The 26,278-nt window shown below is 36.5% G+C and overlaps 1 protein-coding gene across 1 annotated transcript in view; it reads left to right on the forward strand.

Moving 5' to 3' along the window:
• The window catches only part of LOC113544058 (ephrin type-A receptor 5), a 56,977-nt gene extending 47,459 nt beyond the window's left edge, over positions 1-9,518 (forward strand). Inside the window, exons 14-17 of the mRNA XM_026942673.3 lie at positions 282-431; positions 3,794-3,987; positions 4,918-5,073; positions 6,534-9,518. Coding sequence (XP_026798474.1) covers positions 282-431; positions 3,794-3,987; positions 4,918-5,073; positions 6,534-6,639 — 606 coding nt within the window. The 3' untranslated portion in view covers positions 6,640-9,518. The remainder of the gene's footprint in view (positions 1-281; positions 432-3,793; positions 3,988-4,917; positions 5,074-6,533) is intronic.
• The last annotated feature ends 16,760 nt before the right edge of the window (positions 9,519-26,278 follow it).

Consider the following 26,278-nt stretch of genomic DNA (forward strand, 5'->3'; position numbering starts at 1 on the left):
TTTGGCTGATTATTATTTCCCTTTTCCACCTTGGCATGTCACAGTAGTATGTGTATGATTGTTTGTGTGCGAACAGACTATGGAGCAGCAAATTGAGATGTACTTGACTAATAGGTTCTGAGAGCTTCAGAATGGCAGACGTCCATGTGCCGCATTCTTCCTATTACCATATTTACCCACTTGACACGCTAATTTTCCCAGCTGTGAATAGAAAGTGAGAAATATTCATAAAGACTATTTGACAAGGAATGTTTCTCATGAATGTTTCTCATGCCGTCTAGGGAGGGAAGATTCCCATCAGATGGACAGCACCGGAGGCTATCTCTTACAGGAAGTTCACGTCAGCCAGCGACGTCTGGAGCTATGGAATCGTCATGTGGGAGGTGATGTCATACGGTGAAAGACCCTACTGGGAGATGAGCAATCAAGATGTAAGTTTATTACCTAGGTGTTCTATAAATCTGTCATAACATAAACAGTTTATCCCTTTAAATAGGCAATTACACATAAAAGCACATTGTATTCAAATGAAATATTTCCATCGTGTAAACATAAATAATGAAATGTCATAAGAAATGAACATTTTGACATTCTAGACTTCTACTGGAAGGCCAGATATTAAACAGCATTTCTATAAATTTATTGAGTCTTGCTGTGTAAAGCTGTTCTCCTTGTTGTATAATCTTGCTGCAGTCTCATAATATGCATTTGTTCAGGATGCAAATGGTTTGCTTTAGGAATTAATTATAATATTTTTCAAACTTCTGTTTGTTAAAAGCATCCCTTTTCTGGAATCAGGTCTAAGAGAGGTTATATGGAGTATAACTAAAGTTTTTTTATTTAATCTCGACATATGCTTTGACTTTTTTCACACACTTGTATGTATTCCTGCACGGATACACACCTCAACATTGCCACAATAACAACAACATGGAAATTGGTAGCTTCCCAATTATTCAAATAATTTGCAGTGAACGTAGACAAGTTAATTGGTGTATTTTGGTTAAAAACATACCAAACCTACTCCTTTTTAGATGCATGCAGGACATCTTAGTGTATGATGTATTCTGTGCCAAGTCTTTGGTGAGAACTGACTACCAATTATTCATCCACCATGGAGATGTCGTAATTGTCTTCCCGAGCCATATTAACTGTGTGTGTGAATAGCATTTGAGATGTGGTCTGCCACAGGGAGGCTGAAAAATGGGGTCCTGTGTGCATAGCAGTCAAATGGTGGGCTCAGCTGACATTATTGAGCATGGTTAGTGGGGATGGGAGTTGCATTGATAACAATGGAGAGTGGTTAAAGGGGGTGTGATATTCAATAGTCGAACACCCAGTGGGCAAGTCAAAGGCTGCCAGTCTATGAACAGTACAGGGATGCAGGGGATCGCTGGAAATGTAGTCAGAATCAGGCTGGAGTTCTGACTGCAGTGAACTCAGTGAACTTTGCTTGAGGTGTGAGAGTTTCAAATCTGTTGGAAGTAAAGATCCATTTTTAATGCTTCTGCGAAAAACAGTATGAAGCTGCATAAAACATGGTTAAGTCACAAAGTGGTTGATGGGGGACAGTTTTTAATTAGTCTACTAATTAATTCTATTTTTTATCAGTCACATAATTGAATGCTGCAGATGTGCTACACAAGCTCTGTTTCCTTTATTCTCTGTTATATGGATGTTCATGTCATGTTAGAAGTATAATGTCTGTGTGTGTATGTGTGAGCAGCATTAAAAAGGAGGACACAATGCAGAATTTTTCAGAGAAGGTCCCAAAAGGAGGTGCAATTTCAAGTCATGTTGTTGTCAAGCAGAACTGACCTTTTTCCCCCCTCCCAGCCTGCCAGTGACAACTTCATTCGCGCCTCAGATCCTCTTCTCCTCTCCATCATTAATCTGTTTCACACGCTTGGGAAAGAGAAAGTTATTTGATGTTTTATTTAAGGCCTTCATGAGAGCTGCCTCAGATCTCTCTATCTCTCTCTCTGCTGTACTCAACTCACTCTCCCTTGCTCCCACCCTGTCTCTTCTTCTCTCCCAATGTCTCTCTCTGTCTTTCTCACACTTGCTCTTGCTCTCTACTTTTTCTTTTTCTGCTAGACATTGCTGCCGGGGATTGGTTTCTGAGCTGCTCTTGTTTTGGCTTTCTCTTTTTGCCAGCATAGTGAGAGAATTTTGTTAGAGGGTAAGAGAGAGATGAGAGGTTGGCTTCTCGCCCAGTGCAGTAGTCAGATCTTAGCTGCTTGCAGGCTTCTGAACCTTAAATAAACATAGAACATGTCAGCAGACCTCTCAATCTAACTGTGTGTAATCAATATAAGATTTGTTTCGTGCATTAGGTGAAAATCTTTGTAGATTGAAAAAAAAACATTGTTTTTCATCTAACCACTTAAATAATTCAACTGCCATTTTTGCTCTTGTGTGTTGAGACTATAATTATAGGCACAATCTGCAAGTCCACACTGCCATTTTTGAAATATATTGTTAAAGCTACAGTGCACATGCTGATTTTTTTTTTTTTTTGCTGTTAAAAAAAAAAAAAAAAGATTATCAAATCAGGGGACAAAATAAATAATCTGAAAAAAAAAAATTCAGAGCTTCTCTGAGTCATTGTGACAATCCTGTAATAGTAATTCACAATCAGCGCTGTGTCATGGGCGGGACATTTGCACGCCTTCATCATACGCCAGCTCAGATGTCAAACATAATCACATCCCAACTTTAGGTATGAAAGAAGTCAGAGTACACCTTAACAGGCGGCCAATCATGGAAGAGAAAGAGTAAGAGCATGATAGACTGAAAAACAGATGGGAATGGGGTCATCTGATTTATTATCATTGTGGAATTCGTATCTACTATTTGAGAACTTTTTTGGCTAAACAGATAATGATAACTGGCTGGTAGCTAACTAGTTGTGTTTGCAGTGTTTCTGTGTAATTAGAAATTCAAACCTATATCATACCTGATTTGTGCATTTCATTCGTGGCTGATGGCTAAAAAGAAACTCTGTTGTTGAATGTAAGTTGTTTTGATCTTTTACATATTCTTGCAACACTTTTGTAATATCCTTATGGCATCAGATTATTATGTGGGGAATATTTGCACTACATCCCAAAATAGCATACTACTATAGTAAATAGTATGTCATTACGGCTTTCATGTCCTGACTATTTAGGCCTACCCCCTGAGCAGCTTCTTTTGCCTGATGAGGGGAACACTCTCTTTTGTGGGACGAAAGCTCAGAGCAGTTTGAGATTGGACCAGCACTAGCACCTTGTTGGTGGTCTATCTGGTGGTCTGGTACTAAGAGTAAAACCAGACTTTTCTCACTTCATTTTCTCTACAAAATATATGACGACTCAGATTTTCCAAGAGTGCTTGGAAACAAAACACCTTTCCTTCTAAGTGTGTATATTTGTGAAAAGTTGTCTTTTGCCATGTGAACATTTTTTCATTTAATGTAAACCAGAATACATTGCAGTTGCTATTATGAGTATTATTTGTCATTATAACCATTATCTGTAGTTTTCATTTGCTTTGTATTAGCACTTGATCCAACTACCTTGTTTAGTTATTGGCCTCGCTATCCTTCCTGAATGTCATATATGCTTGGATTATATTCTATTCATTTCAATTCATATGAATACATGTAAAGGCCAAAAACAGCTTGCTGGTTTACTCTAACAGTTTAACATAAGCAGGATTGAATAAAAATATTATGAATGGATGAAAAAAACACATTAGTGTGGTGTTAGTATGGTGCATGGTGTGTAAAGTATTTGTCTGTATATATCAGGTGATAAAGGCCGTAGAGGAGAGCTACAGGCTGCCAGGCCCTATGGACTGCCCCACAGCTCTCTACCACCTCATGATGGACTGCTGGCAGAAGGACAGGAACAGCCGGCCCAAGTTTGATGAGATAGTGAGCCTCCTGGACAAGCTCATACGCAACCCAAGCAGCCTGAAAAGCCTTGTCAATCCCTCCAACAGGTACCAAAGCAACACCTTGCTTACACTGCGTTTATTCACTTCAGTAGTTTCTGGCATATTGTGTGCTCTCTTATTCAAAAATCTGTTCCATTCTCTCAGGTTGCTTCTCATCTCTGTTTCTCTGTCTCTGTGTGCCTTTCATCCCTGTTTTGTTTATTGTATAAGCACAGGCCTAGCTCTCTTTAAAGTAAATGCTAATTATGGTATTTTGTCATTGCGACTGCGAGCACAAAAACCGTGTCATGTCTGCAAAATGCTAATAATGCAGCATTAACAGCTTTTGTTACATGGCTGACACAGAAAATCAAGATTTAATGACACTTGAAACAAATAAGCGCTGGTACTTCATGATTTAATGCCGAGTTAAGTGGAAGTGACAGCGTACAAATGACTTCCAATTATGGTGATTACATGGTATCAAATATATTTTCTGCATTGCGAATCACTCTGTACTTTTTTTTTAACATGCTGGAATCTATTTTCTGTAATTGTCTTATGGAATTATGTTACATTTAATAAGATTGATTTTGAGTGAGGGGATTTATTTTGTGGGTTCTAAATATAATCTTTCAATTGAGCTCTTTTGCAGTTATGGTAATAGATGCACTTATTTTCACAAAAAAACATAATAATATAAAAATATATAATAGTCTATATCACCAAAGTCCAATAGTAAACTGAGCATTATTAATGTGTTGTTTATATATTACATTGCAGTTAAAAAATTAATTTTCTGAAAGAATAATTCAATTAAACCTCTGTACTAACTTTACAACTATTTTTATTATTTGCATAATTCAGGCACTCCATGCATGCACAAGAAACATCCACTTAGGCTTGTGTTCATCTTTTTTGTACAGTCTTCATATAGCATACTAATGTTAGATTTATGCATCCATTTGTACAACAGTCCATTTGTCTTTCCCACAGGGTGTCCAATTTATTAGTGGAGCATGGCAGTGCAGAGCTTTGTGCGTTCAGCTCTGTTGGGGAATGGTTAGATGCCATAAAAATGGGTCGATACACCGAGCTTTTCATGGAAAGTGGATACACTTCACTGGACGTAGTCACTCAGATGACCTTAGAGTAAGTCCCCCCTGTTGTCATTTCCTGCCAGTGGGGTTGTGGGTATCATCTGATGTGCATTAAAGCCATTTAATTGTGGCAGGATTTTGATTTAATTTGGGCTCTTAATTGCACAATTTCGCATCTGCAGTCGGAGGCAAATATTTTGTAAAACATGACAAGTGACTTTTCTTCACTGTCATTTATTTGCTCAATTCCATCAAGATTATAAAAAAAATTGTGAATATAGGCTGAACTTCTACACTGACAGGTTTAGTTTTACTACACGTTAATCATTATTATTCCCATAGACCATACAAACAAATGATACAATACAGCAATTAAATAAGGACCAGATTCTAATGGTAATCTAAGAGAGTGCTTTACTAAAGGCAGACACACTTGTTAATGGATGGTAAAACCATTAAGCCTAGAGATAAAAGGCTCAGACAGTTTTAGTATTAACTGTAAAACAGAAATATATGGTGTGCAACAAGTGCCTAATTACAGTGATAAAGATTATTTTCTCAAGTCACTAACCATTTAATAATAAACATTTCTTGATTCATGTATATCTATTCCTGGGTTAGATTTTCAAATGTTAGTGTATTTAAAATAAGGTCATTTAAATACAAATGCTAAAATATAGTTCAAATATAAAATATAGTTAAATATCTTGAATTTGTAGTGATATTAATAATTATTTCATATATTATTTAAAAAAAAATAATTTATACCTTAGTTGTTGAATTCTTAGTTCTGATTGGTGGGAACGTGTTGAGTTTCTATAACAGAAGTTCTGACAGTGGTGCCTGCTGCAAGATTTATAATAATAGCTTGTTTTAATACATTATCTTTTCTATAGTAACAAATTACATAGACTTCTATGGCAGATGCTCCACATAAACGGATTAAAAAACATTATATTGTGTCATCATTGATATGGTGAAGTTTTCTGTGAGGATATTTTTATTTAGCATTTTTGAAAGGAGGCTTCAGTGTGAGCGCTTTGTAACAGTCAGAGGTAAAACTGTAACTTTACTAAACTGTAAGGATGGAGGGATTTACGGTTTGTCTGTAACATGACAAGCTGCAATTTTTTTTGTCTTATTAATTTCAAAAGAGAGAGAAAAAAGAGGCTGGCGAGGGAGCAACTGTTTATAGCTGTTTTAATGTAAGTGAAAACAAGAACTGACTTGTTTTGGGGATGTTCTGTAACATTAACTGTAACTATCAACAGATAAAATGTATAACATTCTTAAATAAATGCTAAAAAAATAGCACTGGCAAATTGCTATGGTACAAGATAAATAAAACACTTCTGTTATAGGAAAATAATCATCTTCAGAGGAGTAAGAATAGCTTAGCTTTGTTACAGGCCACATCACACCTGTAACAGCACACCCTGTTCCTTGCTTAATAGCAGCTGATGTTTTTTACCACTGTGGAGGTGTTTAATTATACTACTGATTGTTTTACAGAGATGTGAGGAGGGTTGGAGTCACTCTGGCTGGGCACCAGAAAAAGATCCTCAACAGCATCCAGGAGATGCGAGTCCAGATGACGAATGCCACTATTCCTGTCTGAGGCAGCTCTTAGAGCTGCCCGACCTACAGTAGTAGCCTAGCACTTTTTCACCAGGGACACTTATTTATTGAATATGGGACTATTAAACTCTTAAAGGGAAATGACTCAATATTCCTGAGGAACAAAATGAGGGTTGGCTCGATGGCTGGACAGAGAGTTGTTTGTGGGTGTGTGTTTATGCACAGCTCGTCAGCCTCCTGACAGCTTTGACAGGACCAAGTCAGATGTGTTGGCAATGAAACATTTGGAAAAGTGTGGCACATTTCCAGGTGGGACCACTGAACGGCTGGTGGGAGTCTCTGGGCTGAATGTATAGCACTTTTTCAAAACCTCATGCAACAATATTATTACCTCCAGAAATCCACAAAATCTCCAGTCTACCTACATCAACAGATGTTATACCACATGTTCACTCGGAGGAAAGGTCATGCAGTAAGACTTAAACAATATCAATCGGTGAAGAAAGAAGTGGCTGTGTATTACAAAGCAATATTAGATTTCAAGCTTGATGCTGATTTAATTTCTTTTTGGACGTGGAAGAAGAAATGGTTGGGTATGTACAGTTTCCATTTGCACAGTATGTGTCTTAATCCAGGGGGAAATACATAAAAAAGTATCAGGCTTCAAAAACATTTGGCTCTAGTTGCGGTAAAGTCGTATGTGTAAATAGTGTACAGTTAGCTAAAGCAATTCATCCAAGTCCATGTGGGGTTCATATACTTTTAGCTGGAAAACATTAGTAATAAGATGTTGACATAGAAATGAGAAATGTTTATAGTGCTTTTCAGTAACAGCAGGTCATTTTACACTTGATGTGTGAATTCTACAAGTGGCTTTGTGCTATTGATTTCTATTTATTTAATTCTACCCAAACTTTCCTAGCATATCATTTTACTACTGTTTGTCTGCAGTTCGTTACAAATACAAATATACAGAAAAAAAAACACTAGCTCTAAGTATCTTTATGAACACGAGTTATTGAAATCAGTATTTTCCCTGAATGTCAGTACAGCTAAACAGTTCTGCTATGGCCGCTCATGATTTTTCTAATTTATGGTCATTATAAAATCTTCCTAGAGGAAACTGTAGTCAAACCAAAGCATCACATGAGCATCATAGATTAATGAGGTTATGTTTACTGTTACAAGTGCTTTGTGCATTGAGCACACTGGTCAGTTGAGGAAAGAGGATCATGCAGGTTCAAACAGCTTAGTGAGAAGTTTAGCTTGTATTATAAACAGTGCCGAGACTCTGCAAGCACACTGCCATTATTTATTTAATCTTCCACCTAGTTTCTAAGTGCTTCCATTTATTTAGCAGTTGGTATAAACCATTTTCTAGGCTAACTGAATGTGCTGGGTTGAATACCATCAGTTTAAACAAAAGAGTTTCTCAGTTTATGTTTATATAACACATTTTTCCAAAACTAACATGACAGAACAAACCATTTTAGTGCGCTATGCAGTGCCGCACAACTGAAAGACATCAGAATCACTTGTAAGATAATTTTTCATATGCTATTATGAGTAATGTGTTATTTAATATTATACATGGAGCTTAACTGTTGAAGTTTTTGAAAAGATTGTTAAGAGGGATGTGAAGGAGAACTGAATATCAGCACACACTATAGAGGATTTATACAAATACAATAATGTGCTACAAACTATTATGTGAAGTCTGCTATTCTTTTTTTTATTTTCTTTTGTGAGCACCTTAGATAACCTCTCTACTGATGCTTCATTTGTATTGAACATCCACTCTTTAAACAGCAGCACGTTCTGCTCAGTGTTTTTATTTAAGTTGTATTTTTTATTACTCAAATTACAACTAGTTTGATTACAAAAGGGCCAAGAACAAATTGAGCGGTCCTCTATTTTTAAAATGACCTTTAATTTCCGTATATTTGGACTGGTTTTGTTCCTAGATCTAACGTTTGCATAGTTCTAATTAGACATTAAAGCACAGTAAAATCACGAAAGATGCAATTTTAACACAGTTTTCCTGAAAGAAGAACAAGAATTATTTTTCTCCTTAAGGATAACATAGCATGCACACTGCAGGGGATTAAGATACATGCATACTATAGGCATCTACCAACCTGAAAGATCAAGTCAGATTATAAAATATGCATAAACTTTACAGATTTAGTTTTATAAGATTATAGGCAAGATATCAATGTGGATGAGTATTACTTCATACCATTAACAAAACACTTTTTGTGAGCCTTTTTAATTGCAGGAAAGCGAGACAGATTGTACCATCTGATCACTGATCATGTGACTCAAACAAAAATGAAGGTTTACAGACCACCATGAGACTTTCCTTATTAACCCTGGCATCTAGGAGAGAAACAGACATTCAGAAGGAACAGAAATGATATAAGGTGCATGATATTGAGGTGAGGTTTCCGCAAACGCGTTTTCTCAACATAAATATGTTTTAGCCTGTCATAAGCCACAAATATTTTAGGATCAGAATTGTTACAAGCACAGAAAAAAAAATGTTGTGTTGCTGTTGTGATTATTTGTCTACTCCCTCTTATTGTGTGTTTTGTTTGTGTAAATGTCTTTTGTAGTGTAATATATTAAATTTTATATTTTTTTCTAATAAATTCAAAAGAAAATCTGATTGGCCTAAGTCTTTCTTTTATATTCTGCGACAGTAAAATGCTGCACTTACGTTAGTTTGGACATTTTTTAGACATAGTTCGGACTAGTTTAGACTTAGATTTTCAAATTTGCTCCAGAGGAAATAACACTCAAAAACAGCACTCTGCAACGCAATAACAGAGTGGAGTGGACAGAACTGTTCATTTATTTACGTGACTTTACATTTCTCTCCACACTGCAAAATGTGTTTGAAACAGAATTTGGGGGTGACAGGGGACCTTCTACCTGGTGAAATGTTGACATTTTGCACTATACATATATATATATATATATATATATATATATATATATATATATATATATATATATATATATATATATAAATTAATTTTGGTCAAAAAAAAAAAAAAAAATCCCAGAATTCAGCCAGAACGACTGATGGGTTTTCCCAGACCACCTCACAAATGTGTTTATTGTTTCTGGGCAGTCTTATTTCTCTTTTTCAATTTCTCTTAGTCTCTTATTTCTTTATCCTCTTTCTCTTATTATTCTCTTATTTCTCTTTTATGATTACAGACAACCATATGTTGTTGAATTTTTTTTAAACATCATCATGCATTTCTTTTTAGTTGGTTGGGAATCCATGCTAGTTGATGAAAGCCCAAGTCTGTGACCCATAATCCTCACCAGACTCTGTGAGTTTCCATGGTTATGTTTTTTCCTGGTCTGTAGTACAGTTGATTTAAGTTCCTGGCCTTTTTGGAGTATTTCTACCTTCAGTCTTTTCTGGAGTTAGTGAAACGTAGCTCAGTAGGGATCGGGTCAGGTGATTGATTTGGCTAGTCAGGAACATTCCACTTTTTGGTCCTACAAAACTTTTGCCCTGCTTTATTAGTAAGTCTTAGGTCAGGAGTATGCATTTCTATCCACAAAGCACCGGTTTGGCTGTGGGTTTTCATTCCATCCAGGCTGGAGCCACACCTGATCCAACTCACCGTTGTTTGATGTCATTTAATACGAAACAAATTGATTAACCGAAGCCTCACGGTGTCATTGATGTGAAGCTGCACTCTTACACAGCAATCTGCTGCTTTTTGTGCCTGTTCTCATTTCCACAGTTTGGCTGAAGTACGCAGGTGTGGGCTGAATATTGGGGTGGCTGACCTGAATATTTCTAGATGAGATACAGTCGAGTGCAAAAGTTTGCATACCCTTAGGGCAAAATGAAGAAGACAAAGAAATGTAATTTAGAGCAACAAGATATTTAGTGTGCTAGGTTTTAGCAATGTTCATTCATTTCGACAAGGAAAAATAGTGAAATAGTGTAAGTTAAATATATTAATTGTGAAAAAAAAAATCAAATAAAAGTTTTGGAACCTCTTTTATATTGTTCGTTTCTGATTTTATCCTTTGAAGCGAGATGATTAATAGCCAGGATGTTACCTGACTGAGTGGAATCTCACAGTTGTTGATTGCTACAGTGAATCTCCATGCTTTGTTTCTTATCCAATATAACTTCTTGCCATCGGACCAGTTGACATACACCAGACGTGAGGCTAACAGCCTCTGTTCTCTTTCTCTCCAATGGCCAACTCAGTATTGCAAGTAAAACACACCTTCCATAAAGCGACATGTTGCTGATCTTTACTGCAAAGTTTCTGCGGAATCTCCACAGTAAGAAATCTTCAATTTAACCATATCCTCTGAGCTGCTTTTGAATCCTTTCAGTCCCCCATTCTTCTTGATGTATCTATTGTAACTCTGCCAGACTGCCATCTTCTGACAGAGTTGGTCCTTTGAGTTCTGTCTCTGAGTTGTTTTTCTCTCGATTTTGCAGGATTGTCCCAAATTTAACATAGATAATTTGTAAAGTAGAGATGCATTTTCTTATTTCAGGCAGAAACTGTGGGGGAAGCAAACTTTTGTACTGAGATGTGATTGAAGCCTGTATTTGTTCGAATGTGTAAATTGCTTTGCTATTAATAGGTGTATTGTAATTAAACTGAAACAGTTGAAACAAAGAAAGTTGTTTTAGATGATTGATAGGTGTGTGTAATAGGAGAAACCATCCAGGCTACAGGCACTTGGTTAGTGAATGCAATGTATCACTGGATAACAAAAAAATGGTCTTATATTTAAAATGATTTCGACTCGACATACACTGTATTCACAGTGAGAGTACTGATTGAGTATCACAACATTAAATTTGTGGATGCACTTTTTCAATTAAGTCAGTTAAAGCCAGTACAAAACAGCAAAATGTAAAACTTTCCATGGAACATTTTATGCTTAGTCACAGTGATCTCAGAGGAGGCAGCTTACAGTCTGCAGAGACTGCACAATGACAGACAATTACTTCATGACCAAGTGCCACAACTACATGACCTCAGCTCATATTTTATCCCAGAATTATGTGTTAGTCTGGAAAAAACTGTGGGTGAATTCTGGCAAATAGACAAAAAGACGTAAAATGTGGTTTTGGCCAAAATTGTTATTTTCTGACAATTATATACTTTGAACTTAAAAATATTTCATCAAAACTATATGGAAATATTTTTATTTACTTTTTAATCTTGTCTTCCTGCAAAGATCATGTTGGGTATGTAGTCAGTTTAACAAACACTGGTAAGAAGAGTCAGATGTGTTAAACCTTGTTAGGTAAGTGTGATTTTCTCACACAGTGAGTAACGCGCTTTGATCAAGTTGTTGGAGAACTATGTGCCGTAGTAACATCTATCAAAAGACATGTCAATGGAACGACTCTCCTGTATTTGGTCGTAGCTTTGTCAGGTTGTTCAATGTCATAGGCTTAATGTTTTGGCTGCTTGTAATATTTGTGAGGTTTGTGAGTGCTTGACTGGTGTCAATATTTTGTTGTTTCTCATGTTGAGAAAAATATTAGAACACCTTTGTGCGAAAGTTAATGATTCTCATTATAGCAAATATAACTTAGCAACATGGATAATTTCATCAAATTCAGTCTCACAGTGCAATTACCCCTGTAGGAAATGGATCAAATTCAAATATTGCTAGTGTTTTTACTTTGATGGATACAGTGGTTAAGCTATTATTGTCTAAAATAATATATATATATATATATATATATATATATATATATATATATATATATATATATATATATATTTAAGACAAGACACTATAGGTGAATAGGGATTTAAAAAATAATAATAACAGATATCCCAGTCAATCTTTGCCAGTTGATTTATGATTTTCCTAGAAATCATTTTTGCCTTGAAACTTTTTTCATTTCCATTCACAGTGAAGGGAAATAAGTATTTGGAAACTATTGTTTTTGTTATTTCATATACTTCCAGTACATATAACCTCTTCAAATTTACAATAATGATGAATAACTATGAACAAAAAAGTATGCATTCATGAGCATTTACAAAGATACACTATATGACCAAAAGTATGTGGACACCTCACTCTCACAGCCATATGTGTCCTTCCCTAAACTGTTGCCACAAAGAATACAATCGTCTAGAATGTCTTTGTATTCTGTAGCATTACAATTTACCTTCAATATTGTTTTTTTTTTTTTTTGTTATTTTGAGTTTTTTATTTATTTAATTTTTTTATCTTGTTCTCTCTGTAACTGTTGTTCCTGCTGCTTTCAGGTCATCCTGCAACTCTTTTTTACTCTCTTACACGTTGTGAAATCGTGCATCATGCACCTGTCTGGGGACGATTCGTTGTGGTTGCATGAACTTTCCACCTGCGTATTATTAAACCAGTTGTACTGACAGGGATGTTTGCAGTCTTTGCTATGGCTCTGTAGCTTTTTCCATTGGTTAGTGTTGTTTAATAATGTTGTCCCTGAGAAGGTGGCTCCTTCACCTTCCCCAATAGCAACGTCTTTTATAATGACACTTTTTTGCAGCATTTATATATTGTATATTTATATTTTATGCCATTTTTCAGTATAAAATCTAACTTAAATCCAACAATAATTAATATTTTGGGAAATTCCTCTGTAATGTCGTTTGATGAGGGATTGGAAGGAAGATGATGGAAAAAAAAAAACCCAAATATGATTTAAAATGTGATTTCATGTGCTTAGTTTCTAATAAGGTTTATAAAGGAAATGTACATATCTGACATTGTGACTTGTATATTGAAATGTACATCATGAAACAAGCTTTTCAGGAATGCATGACTTGATTGTGAAGTGGGTAAGACTTCTTCAAAGTTACTATGTTTTTGATAATGCGGTGTTTGTGTGGACAGAAACGGTGAAATAAACATTTTTCTGTTGAGTTTTGATAATTTTATTGTAACAGAAGACATGCCATAGATGCAATTTATTCAAAAATCTGAGAAATGATTGACACGCCCAAAATTGTCTTTTCTAAAGTGTCTAGTGTAGTGCCTTGCCTTAAAATATAAAATATAACAGAATCCCCACAGCACCAGGAAGAACTGAAATGGAAGTCTGAGGATTTGGACACTTCCATTTCCTCAGCAGTCTTACCTTAATCGAACTCTGACCCCCTCTCACCATACACAGACACACACTCTCATCCCCAACACATCTACTATATATGTTAATGTCATACACTCATATATTTCACACCAGTGCGGTTGTTTGTTATGGTACAAAATTTCATTTTAACCCTTGAGCTCTCGTGGGAAATTGCACCTCTAAACATCGCTCTAGGTGTTAATTATCAATCCATGTTTTTCTAACCTCTGGGGCGAAATATATCGAAATGGCCTGAAATTCCATATCAGCAATAAAAAAAGCTTCGTCTGTACCATTTATCAGCGGCTGCTTTTGCTCATGCTGCACTCAGGTCTTTTGGAGGCATGTTGCTAGAGGCTGTGGAAACGCGGCTGGAGGTGTGAGTCCCACGACAGTGCCCTTCACTCCTAATGCAATTTCCTTGTCTGAAGGTGCCACTGGACTCCCGGTCCCACGAGTCATTTACAAATCATTTCGATTTTAATCATTATGAATGACCTTCATCAGAGGCGTCTGTTGCAGCCAGGGTGGGGGATTTATACTCCTTAGTTTTGGAATATAAAGGACTCCTGATATATTACATATGTCTTGGCTCATTCTCAAGATCTTTTCTTAGAATCATTTTCTAGGAATCCTTTAATTAGTTCACAGTTTCTGATGTCTGGTTAAGCTTGAAGTTCACATAATTGGTTTGACGTGTAGTTGGAATAACTAATTTGAGGCAGTTTAAGTACCAGGAACTACAAGTTAGTCTGTTATCATGTTTTTGCTTTGTCATTTCTAATATTTGGGTTTTATAGCTTCTTTCTGCTTGTATTCAATGTATAAAGCATACTATTCCATTTCTTTGAGGCATAATTGTGATGTTTTTATGAAGTGTTCTATGGTATTATATAAGTTTCCATTGTATCATTGGTACCATAATCTGTTATATTATGGTTATTTCCAGCTGCAATATCATTCCATTGTGACTTTCCATTCCCTTTGACACCAAGACTTTTCCCTAGTATCTCTACTGTAACCCAAAGTAATTTGATGTCAACAGTGTCCCTTGTCCCAGCGCAGCCCTAGTATGATACATCTTCATCTCTTCCAACCAATTATCGCTGGGCCCCTTTGTCTGCTGCATGCTAATGTGTTTGAATAGATAGCAGCTCTCCAGAGCCACATGGCCAGCGCAATTATCTGCTCCTTTGCTGCGGGGCGCCTGCTTTATTTTTCCATCCTTCACCAGCTTACATCACCGTATTGATCTCAGCTGCTGTATGTGATCCCAATAAAGCTGCCCTGTGTCTCCAATGTGCCCACTGCCACCTCCTCAGAGTGCTTTACCAAGCACAACATGCCTTTGGGCTGAGGGTCATCCTGTTTGTCGCTGGAGGAGGACTCTCCCAAGGTCTTGTGTGTTTTAAAGCCGTACTAGTCTCCTCTGTAGACCCAAGTTCACTAAATCGCTATTGTCAGCACAGGAGCTGACAGGGTTATTAGGCACGTTTTCCTGGAGGTCGTCCAAGGTGAGATGGAATAGTAGTTAACCTGCGACCTCCCCAAGCAAAGGCATATTAATAACGGCCAGCATGTGTAAGCCCAACCATTATTTCTTCATAATGAGCACTGTCAGTGCGGCTTTCTGGGCTAAGCTAGCACTCCTTCTTAAAAAGGACTCTTGCTCATCTGATATACAACAGGATCTTGACCTCTGTGTGTGTGTGTGTGTCTGTGTGCAATTCACCAGACAACTTAATAAAGCTTAAAAATATGACCTGTTGTTCTGTCCTTTGAAATTGCACCCCTGTTCATGGTCTAATCTCTACAGCTTGGAAAACAGTTACTGTCCAGTGACAATCATGTCTTGCTTCAGTGGATGACTTCTTGCAGTTCTGTCACAATTACTGTTATATTTCATTCAAATTTGGTTTTCAAAATGCATGTACAATGATGATGACAATAGCACTTGACACAAGCATCCAAAGTAACATTTTTGTCAGTAATTAAGCCTTACTTTTCATTAAACTTTGTGTGCACAATGTTAAAAAATAAAATGCATAATAGTAGGTTGTGCTGGATCAAGTGCTATTTTATAAGCTGCCAGATAATGAGGGTGGAAGCCATATAGTTAAAGTAAACCAAATATGCAGTGATTAACATGAGTAGGACTATTATGCGTATATTGGCAGTATATACTTTATGGTCAAAGGTTTGTGCACACCTGACCAAACTGTTGTCACAAATTTGGAAGCACACAGTTGAATGTATTTTAATTGAATATACGCTGTAGCATTAAGATTTCTCTTCACTGGTACACAAAAATGTTCCAGAATGACAATCCCCCTGTGCAAAAAGCAAGCTCCATAAGGACATCGATTGCCAAGGTTGGAGTGGAAGAACTCAAGTGGCCTGCACAGAGTCCTGACCAACTCCATATTAATGCCCATGGTTTTGGAATGGGATGTTCAACAAACAGATGGGTGTGATAGTGATTTGTCCACATACTTCTGGCCATATAGTGTACCAGACCCCTATTAGATGTTTATTTGCTTGCCATCCTCTCATTCCTTTTGTCATCACATTATTATTTTTTTTTCATTTCATTTTACAATTGAGATATATATATATATATATATATATATATATATATATATATATATATATATATATATATATATACACTCCATCATATTATAATTGACAGCAAAGAAAAAAAAACATTATTTAATTCTCCAGACTAGACTGCATTTCCTAGCTTTTTTTTTTTTTTTTTTTTTTTTTTTTTTTTTTTTTTTGAGGCTTAAAGGCAAGTGCAAACTAAAGTGTTTAAATGCAGTCTATTGAAAAAACCCATCTCAGATGCTTCTACTCAAGACAAATCTGGAAACCACAGTGGCATGAGCTACATGCAGGTAATTTAATAAAGATGAGAAAAAAAAGCACCTGTGTAACTTGACTCTGAATACAAGGAACTTTCCTAGCATAAATACAAACATTCTGAAAACAACTTTCTGAACTTAAGAGTAGAAGAAACTGTAAAATGAAGTACTCACTTATTCCCACTCCATCTCCCCTCTATCATTTACTTCTTGGATGATTCTACTTTTGTCTAAGATGTGTCTAAGAGCTTTGTTGCCTTGTCACTCATTTTTTTTGTTTCTTGCATACTTTTCATTTTTCTTGTTTTCTCTAGTTTTGACCTTTGCCTGTGTCAAAACCATGGATTTTGAATTTTACCGTGTTGTCCATATCTGTCAGTGTCTTGCTCCCCTACTATGGATAATAAGACTATGAGGACAATAATAAAAAGACTGCACTTATATCTGCCTGCCTTTGGCACCCTGTGAAACACCTACTTCATCTTGTCTCATCAGCGGTGTTCCTGGGAGTCACGGGAATGCTGTGGTGATGGTGTGAGTTCACAAATGATCCCCCTCATTATGCTGATGAGCAGGGGGACTGTTCGAAGCCCGGCTGCTCACGGCCACTTTGTCATTCCTCCTCTCCCTCCAGATGGGCACGTTTTCCACAGCAATCAGGGATGCACAAGATGTGATTTTCAGCCATGATGAATAATGGTTATGTTTTAATATGTCTGTATCAGCTATAATGTACGTTTTCCGAGTGGGTGAATTTTTATTCAGTTGGGTTTCACCTGCCTGTAATTAATTGAGGACAAGCCTTGTATATAAATCAAACTTGATATGTCTATAGGAAATATATGTCTAGGGTCATTTTCTAGACAGAGATTAGTTATTATTATTAACATCAGGACATGCAAAACTTAGATTATGAAAGGTGATTACTTACACCTTGGTCATGACTTACTAATTTTAAATGTATAATCATCATAGTATAGAGTCATAACCTAAAGAATATTTGAAATTTAGATCACCCAGTGTTCCTCTACAGTCACTCTAATTGGGGAATTTTTTGGAGATAATGTGAAGAATCTAACCTCTGTGCTTTGATGCGCTATCAAGCAAGTAACAAAATAATATTGCAGACTAAATGTAATTGGGCAGTGACACAGTCTGTGTATTAGATTTCACACTGTCAACTTTAATTCAAAGATATTTCAGTGTAGCATTTACATAACATTTCTTTTTGCAAAGACTTTGCAGTCAGTGACTATCCGTATTCTGTGACGCACAAACATCATTAGACCTGTTTAATGTTCTGCAAGGCCTGTACTGCACGCATAGAAAGATCCTTCTAGTTTTGTCTTTGGTAAGTGAAATGCATCATTACTGATGTTTAGGTCGGCTGAGTAACTTAAAAAAAATCAGTGTTGCTTCCTTGCTCTTTTTCTGATTGTTGTCATGAGGCAAGCATCTTAAGTGCTCGCCAGTGTAATTATTTAAAATGACTCGACTATCCTTTAGCTCTTTGTGCACGATAAAATGATAAGATGACAAACGGCTGCCATATTCTCCAGGAACTCCATCTCCCAGAATCCCCTCTGTACTACCATGCCCCTTTCTCAGCCAACCAAGTTCACCAGCATAGTAATCACACTCACCTGCACCTCATTGACTAATCAGCAATTAAATTGACTCTGCAGCCTTAAATACCTCTCAGTTTAGCTTGTGCTTTTGCTTAGTATTGGATGCTTCTGTATGATTTTTATTATATATATATATATATATATATATATAATAAATATATATATATATATATAAATATATAAATATATATATATATATATATATATATATATATATATATATAAATATATAAATATATATAAATATATAATGTATATGTGCCCAAAACAGAGCGACAGGAAAAAAAAAATAAATATATATATATATATATATATAATTTTTTTTTTTTTTTCCTGTCGCTCTGTTTTGGGCAACTCTATCTATCTATCTATCTATCTATCTATCTAATCAATCATTTTGGATTCTTTACCATGACTTCCTGTAAATTCCTTATGTGAATCCTGTAACCTAGTTTAAGTTACATACTGCATTTCTGACTACAAGAATTATGATACTTACTGAGTATAATAGTTCAACTATACTGAAGGAATTATGGTTTATGGAAATGTAGCCTATGTAAATGTTTCCAAACGCTTGATGATGGATTATCCTCTAACCATGACACAGATGACACTCATCTTATCACCACTTCTTGGAAGATGGATTTGGCTTTTAAGTGGTTAATGATGTGGAATCCACCAAATGGCTTAGAGAAGTTTTATTCGTAAAGCAAAGCAAAACTCATCTACTCCGTAATGGATGAACCATGTTTCCCTCATGTCATGTTTTGAAAGGCCAGCAAATTGGAAGAACAACATTTTTAAACAGCTAGATGCTATAGAATATCTTAAATTCAAGCTTTCCTCATCAAAGCACAGAATTTACACCTTTTAAAGCATTTAGAGAGCAGGATGAACCTCACTGACAATACATGTTTTTTTTTTTTGGCCAAAAATAAAAAAAGAGGCTTTATGATTGTTCATCAGCACTTTATCTGTGAACTTTCAACTAATTCACCTTGAAGTGACAGTGAGAAATGCACTCGGCATGTACTAGTGGGTCGAACAGGAAGGTTGGCCTTTCATCACTCTTTGTATTTGCTCTGTTCTACAGCAGTGCCTCTAATGACCATAATCGATCATCAGAAAACTGTGGCACTTCCAGCAAGACCTGCAGTGACTTTTTCTCTTCCATATCACTTGCTACACTTATTTAAATGTTAAAATGTCTTGAAATGTGAGGGAAAAACACAGATAAATTGCAACAAATAGATACATTTTAAAAATGAAATTACTCAAGCACTTTGGATTTAATTATTTATTTAATATCACTTGTCACTTGTATATCTGCAAAGTCTAAAATCCAACAAAGTCTAAAATCCTACATTTCAGGTCTTGACCCCAGCCACACTTATCAATACATGCTGTTAATAGTCTCATTTTCCTTTCTGTTATTGCAGTGACAGCTTCACAGAATTGTAATGATCAGATTTGGAATCAGCACAAAGTTAACCAAGTTAGTTATAGTCTAAGTTAAAGTTATAGTATGCAGGATTTTTTAAATTAAAAATGAAAAAACAAAACAACCATAATATGATGTTGTTGAGCTGCTTTGAGTCACCTTGTAATCCTGTGATACTAATTCACAATCAAGGGTGTGCTGGGTGTTTCAGGACAGAATCGGTGGGAATTTTGTACCTGTATATTATATGCCATCTCAGATGTGTCAAACATCACATTGATTACATTCTGCCTTAAGCATGAAAGAAGTCCAACTACACAATGATGGGCGGGAAACAATCAGGGAAGAGAAAGAGAATTCAATCTAATACTGTTAAAAAAAAGTGTTTTTTTTTTAAACCTATGTTTCTATTGTCTTGGTATTTATTTGGTCTTTAAATTTGTGGGAAGGTAGTGCATGATAGTCATCTGTAGAGAAATTTGTATCATTACCCAGTTGTGAGCTTATAACACTGATGATAGCCAGCTAGTTGATAATGGCATGTGTTTTGTGTGTATCCTTGTATTTTTGTACCTTAAACTCTTATACTGTGTCAAACCGAGTCATCCGAGGCACCTGCTCACCCTTGGTGTGTGTATTTTTATTAATTGGTGGCTTTTTAATCTCTGCTCTGTTAATTGTTTGACAATCTTATGTGTCTAGTCGCAAATGTTTTTGACAAACTGGAGAACAAAATACACAAAGTACCTAATAAAATACATTAAAAAACGGAAATTAGGTAGTATAAATACACAGTAGAATGGACCAGACATGATTGCTTTGTTCTTCACCTTGTATTTTAGCAAGCTAACTAGAGTAAGCAGGTTAATTTGCTACTATCAGCCTTGGAGCTGCGCAGTTCTTGCAAAATGTTTAGCACTGCTCCCGATATCATATTTCTGCCCTGGAGGACTTTGTATCCAGCAGCTTTACATACTGAATGTAAAAATTCATGCCATTCATAGAGAATTACTCAGACTCCGTATAGAAGTTCCTCAAAATGAAGTAGTCTGAACTAGTATTAGAGCTTTATACCCAGAATTCTTAATCTATTTTCAACACATTGTTCTCTTACTAGGCTGAACTTTGAACCATTTAGTTCAGAGGTATTATTTAGTAGTTCCTCAGAGACACAGACATGCCCCCTCTGTGTGATGTTCCTGTTAAAGCGTGTGATGTAATGAAATCAGAGCAGTGAAAGACAACGCACCTGTGCTAGCGCCTCTATTATCTACATCTCGCTCTTAGCTCCTCATAAAACATAAATGAGTTTTCACCCATAAAAGACTTGATTTTTCTTGGTCCATATTTCTTGATTTACACAAGAAATAGAAAAGGTGAAAAGTCCAGAGGGTGTATCTTTTATGGTCCTTGCACAGGATATTGCATTTAAAATAAGCATCCCCAAACCGGGAAAAATAAATGCCAAGCACTTGTAAATGTGCAAAAAAAAAAGCCTGAGTGCTACATTGTCTTCAGGTTTTAGACTCGATGATCTATTTGGAATTTTGGCATTTCAGTATCATTTGAGCAAAATGATTTAAAATAAATAAATAAATACGCAAATAAACAGTTACGCAAATCTCCTGACAGATACACAGAGTCATCATTGTTCTATAATTGGTGTTTTACAAAAACACAGCAAAGTGAAGTGTGAACAGGTTTTTAACACCTCACTGACACAACAGCTTCCTTCTGTTGCTTCTTTAACAGCTTTTTCTTTTTCTCACTGTCTTACAGTGCGATCACTCACAGCCTCAGTGTGTTCTCAATGTATCATGCCATTTTTTTTCCAATGTTATATTCTGTGCTGTCAAAATGAGCATTTCAGTATATACCGTTCATATAATTTTTGACCTGAAAGTAACGTGGTCAGGAAGTGGTGACAGTGACTGTTATCTAAATGTGGAATTAAAACATGACTCGTTTGTGCTACTCATTCCATTTCTTATTTACACTTTCTATGCATAGACACGCAATCAAGATTAGTAAGCAACATGTTCACCGTTTGGCCACTGAAGTTTAAAAGACACGTCAACACAAAATTTAGACAAGTGTTATGTAAGTGAATTTTCAGTGTTCCAATTCTCCATGTATAAATTTAATACTATGACATTATGTAAAGGATATTGGCAATTATTAAATGAATTATTGGCAATTGCTATATAAAATATATAAATATGTAAATATTTTATTTTTTAAAATCCCAGCTCTATTAACTACACAATATTTTTTCAAGCTTTGAAGCTTATGAAGGGGTGGAAAAACAGTTGGGCACTGCAAATGTCACTCATACAATTATTCATTCAATTATTTATTCCATATTTCATTAGTTATATTTTTTCATATTCATCTTTTTAAAATTGGCATTGTGTTTATTTATGTGCAAATCATAATCCTCACAATGAAACATTCTGGTTTATGATGGGTGAACTCCATTTCCTGAACAGCAAGCTATTTCGATATAAACTTTCCAATTGTTTTGTGTATTTTTTTATTTTTTAAATGAGGTCAGGTCATGAGACATCCATTGCTATGTAGTGAAGAGAAGAGTGTAACATTTTCTTTCCTGTTTTGCAGAGTCTGAGCAAGTAGGAAGGTCAGTACTTTAGAAAAGAAAGATCCAATGTCATGTGGGGATGAGCAGGGGCTTGACTCTTCATGGGGGGTCAACAGCACAGTCACAATTCAGCCCTGATAACAGAGAGATACTGAGAAAGTGTGAAAGACTGACGGGGGTAAAGAGAGAGAGAGAGAGAGAGAGAGAGAGCAGCTGACAAAAGCACAGATTCCTGAAGTGAAATCAGCATTTGCTGTCAGGCTCATGACAGCTCTATTATCGATTCCTCTCCTCCTCCCTACTGCCTGCATGCGTGCACACACACACACACACACACTTTTCGGAGAGAAATTGGCCACACAGATGCCAGACGGCTGACAAAATAAAAATTCACAAAGCTTATTTCCCTCCATCTTTTCCAGCACAAATCAGTCATCCCCGATTAGATGGCTGTAGATTTGCAAGTTCCCAATCATGCATAATTAGTAAGGGATATTTTTTGGATCGTACATTTTGGCAAGTACAACTCAAGTCTATAATGAGGTACAATGAATATTTAGTGTGAACTTCCAGTGCACTCTTCCAGACTTCAGTTTCTGGTGAGAACTGCAGTTTACTATGTTAAAAAAGTGGAAAGTTTGACATTAATTCATGCTCTCACTCTTATTTATTTATTATTGTGTATAATTGGAAACTATTAGTATTATCTTATTGTATCTTCTAAGAACTGGTGACGTAATCATAAAATCTGTCCTGTGCTCATCCCAGTTATGTGTGATTCTGACTTTTCTTGTTGCTCAATTGAGAAGCCGTATTAAGACCAGTGCTACTGTCTGACAGTTTGATGTAAGCACAATAAGTCAAGCTGAAATTCATGTTTCATGCTGTAAATACAAGCACAAAAAACCTAGAGCAATATTAAACCCATAAATATGACACTATTAATGAATGAATGATTGAATTAATTAATTTTTTTGGCCCTGTAAAATTTTTATTTTTTATTTTTTTTGCACATAGAAATTCAGAGGAGATGGCACCTTAATCAGAGACATTAATTATCTAAAGGACTGAATTTTATTAAAAAAAATTATGAACTAAGTGAACTAAGTGTAAACTGCTGTCACTTTTACTATACAGAAGGGTGCACTGTATTAACAAACACATTGGCATTTATATATTAATTTGACAACTTTAAAAAGCAAATTAAAAGTATGATAAAATAGGTTATATCCACAAAATCTACATTCCAAAAAAGACACATAATTTTAAAGGAGCAGGTTAGAAAATCTAGAGCCCTCTGCTGGCTACAAGGTATGCTGCAATTACAATTAAAACATCCACCACCTTCCACTTTCCTCCAATCGATCCTACACCCTGTGATGAAACTATGTATGCATCGTGAGTTGTCCATAAAAGAAATGATTCAGAGCCGAGTGGTTCTGTTGCAGCTGAGAAGCAGAGCTTATCCCACAAGGCTCAGTACTTGGTCCTCTTGTGTTCTCCCTCTATGCTCAATCTCTTGGTGTGGTCATATCCTCACATGGGTTTTCATACCACTGCTATGCAGATGACACTCAAATTATCCTCTCCTTCCTTCCCTCAGACACTGTTTCTGCTCAGATCTCAGCATGCCTGGCAGACATCTCATCATGGATGGCAGCTCATCAGCTGAAACTTAATCCCAGCAAAACTGAACTGCTGTTCATCCCAGGTGATGCATTCTCATGTCTGGTTTTTGCGATCTCCCTGGACAACTCTCAGATCTCACCTTCTGTCACTGCAAGCATCCTTGGGGTAACCATGGACAATCAACTGTCCTTTTCCTTTCACATTGCTAATCCCATGCCCTTATACTGATTTCTTCTTTACAACATCAGAAGGCTTCATCCATTTCTATCCACCCAGGCCACTCGGGTGCTTGTTCAGTCCCTTGTCATTTCAAGACTGAACTACTGCAACTCTCTCCTGGCAGGTCTGCCACAGCACACAGTCTGACCCCTGCAACTGATCCAGAATGTAGCTGCATGACTTGTTTTCAACCTCCAAGTTATCCCACACCACCCCATTGCTTACGATCCTTCCACTGGCTTCCTGTAGCTGCCCGCATCAGATTTAAAACACTCGTGCTTGCCTACAAAGCCAGAAATGGACCAGCGCCCACCTACTTAAGTCACACCCTTATCTGCTCCAAGCTCCCTCTGATCCTCTAGCACTGCTAAACTGGTCCCACCATCACTCAGGGTACAAGGAAGACATGCATCAAGACTCTTCTCTGTTCTGGCACCTAAGTGGTGGAATGAACTTCCCCTAGATATTCAAACAACCGAGTCACTGTCTGTCTTCAGACAATAACTAAAGACCTACCTCTTCATGGAGTGCTTAAAGAGTTTTTAAAGAGTGAATGTTTTTTAGCTAGATAGTACTCTTAGTCCTTGACCTAGTGAACCAGTATCAGGACGTATTTATTGACAGAGACTTCGAAGTACTTCGGTAAGTCGCTCTGGATAAGGGCATCTCCCAAATGCCATAAATATAAATGTTATTTCTGGGCCATAAAATGTAAACAGAAGACTGATCTCAAGACACTAGGCAGATCCACCACATGGTAATGTTGCTAATTACAGTTTTTCTACGATTTATTTAAAATTGCATGATTAATATTGGTCTAGAAACACTTTTACAAATTATAAACTGCATCTTTATGTGGGAGAGTCGCATCAACATTTTCTTGGTCACGAGACGTTAGTGTATATGATTAAAATCACTGAATCTGGCAGCATCAGTATGTCAAAAAGTCTGTGCAGATCTGAAGCCAAACACTTATCAACCTCAACTTAACTCAGGGACATTTACACAAGTGCCTTTTCAACAGGCAATCATGGACTCACAATGGAGCTATTTCTAAAAAAGCCCTGAGCTTGAAATTCTTCTGAGATGAATCCAATAGAGCTGTCAAATAGGGCTGCTGAAGTCTATTCCAGGAGACTTTACTGCGGATAGAGTCATACCTGCTTAAAAAATTCATCTCCCTGGCCACCTGCCCTCTCATTCAAGCATATGGATGAAAGTCATGGCTAATAACAGCCACCGCTGCACAAAGACACTACCATCTGCCCCACACAGGGATCAAACACAGTCCTGCAGGCTGAGACAAGGAAGACCCTACAGCTGCTCAACACGTGGGATCTGGCTACAGCATCCTCCGCTGGACACACACAGCTAGCCACGACACAGACACACAAACACTCACACACACACAGACACACACACACACACACCTCACTGGAGGATGGATAGCAAAACAATAACTGTGCCCTTGTTTTGTTCACTACATAACAATAGATATCCCATTGACCACGGCCAGTTCTTTTAAGTTTTTAAAAATACAGCTGTAACTGTATGTCAGTGAATTGCAGTGTTTATGGACATAGACATGCAAAAGCCGTTCTCATGCTTGGAGATCCTTCTGACATGAAAATAAGAACCATTTTTTCTACATGAAAGCACACTGGAAATGTATTTGTTCTTTCATATTTACAAACACCAGTCATTTTAACACTTTTATTTCACCTTGTCACTCTCAGGTAACCTAAGAAAATGATCTGAACATGACCTGATAGTGCGACTGATTTTCTTTAATACCACAATGCAGTTGAATTCTCAAATCTAATTGGTCTGAAGGTGTGCATTATTTTTATATAGCCGCACGGCTCAGACAGTAGTCCCGGCTGTAACATGAACAGTAGGTTTATATTAATGTACTTATTTAAATACATTATTGTTTCTGTAGTAACAGCTCAAACACCAGGACTTGTACGACAGACACTCCACATAATCTAAGACTAATAATAAACAGATTAATAAAATGTGAAAGAAAAATGTACAGTATAGTCATTGATGTGGTGACTTTTTATTAGGAGACATTTCTTTAACATTTTTGGAAGGAGTCTCATTGTGTCAGAGCTTTGTTTCAGTCATAGTGCTTTGCAGAATTTCCGACAGGGAAGTC

The sequence above is a fragment of the Pangasianodon hypophthalmus genome, chromosome 17 (genome assembly GCF_027358585.1).
Source record: "Pangasianodon hypophthalmus isolate fPanHyp1 chromosome 17, fPanHyp1.pri, whole genome shotgun sequence".
NCBI classification, from domain to species: Eukaryota; Metazoa; Chordata; class Actinopteri; order Siluriformes; family Pangasiidae; genus Pangasianodon; species Pangasianodon hypophthalmus.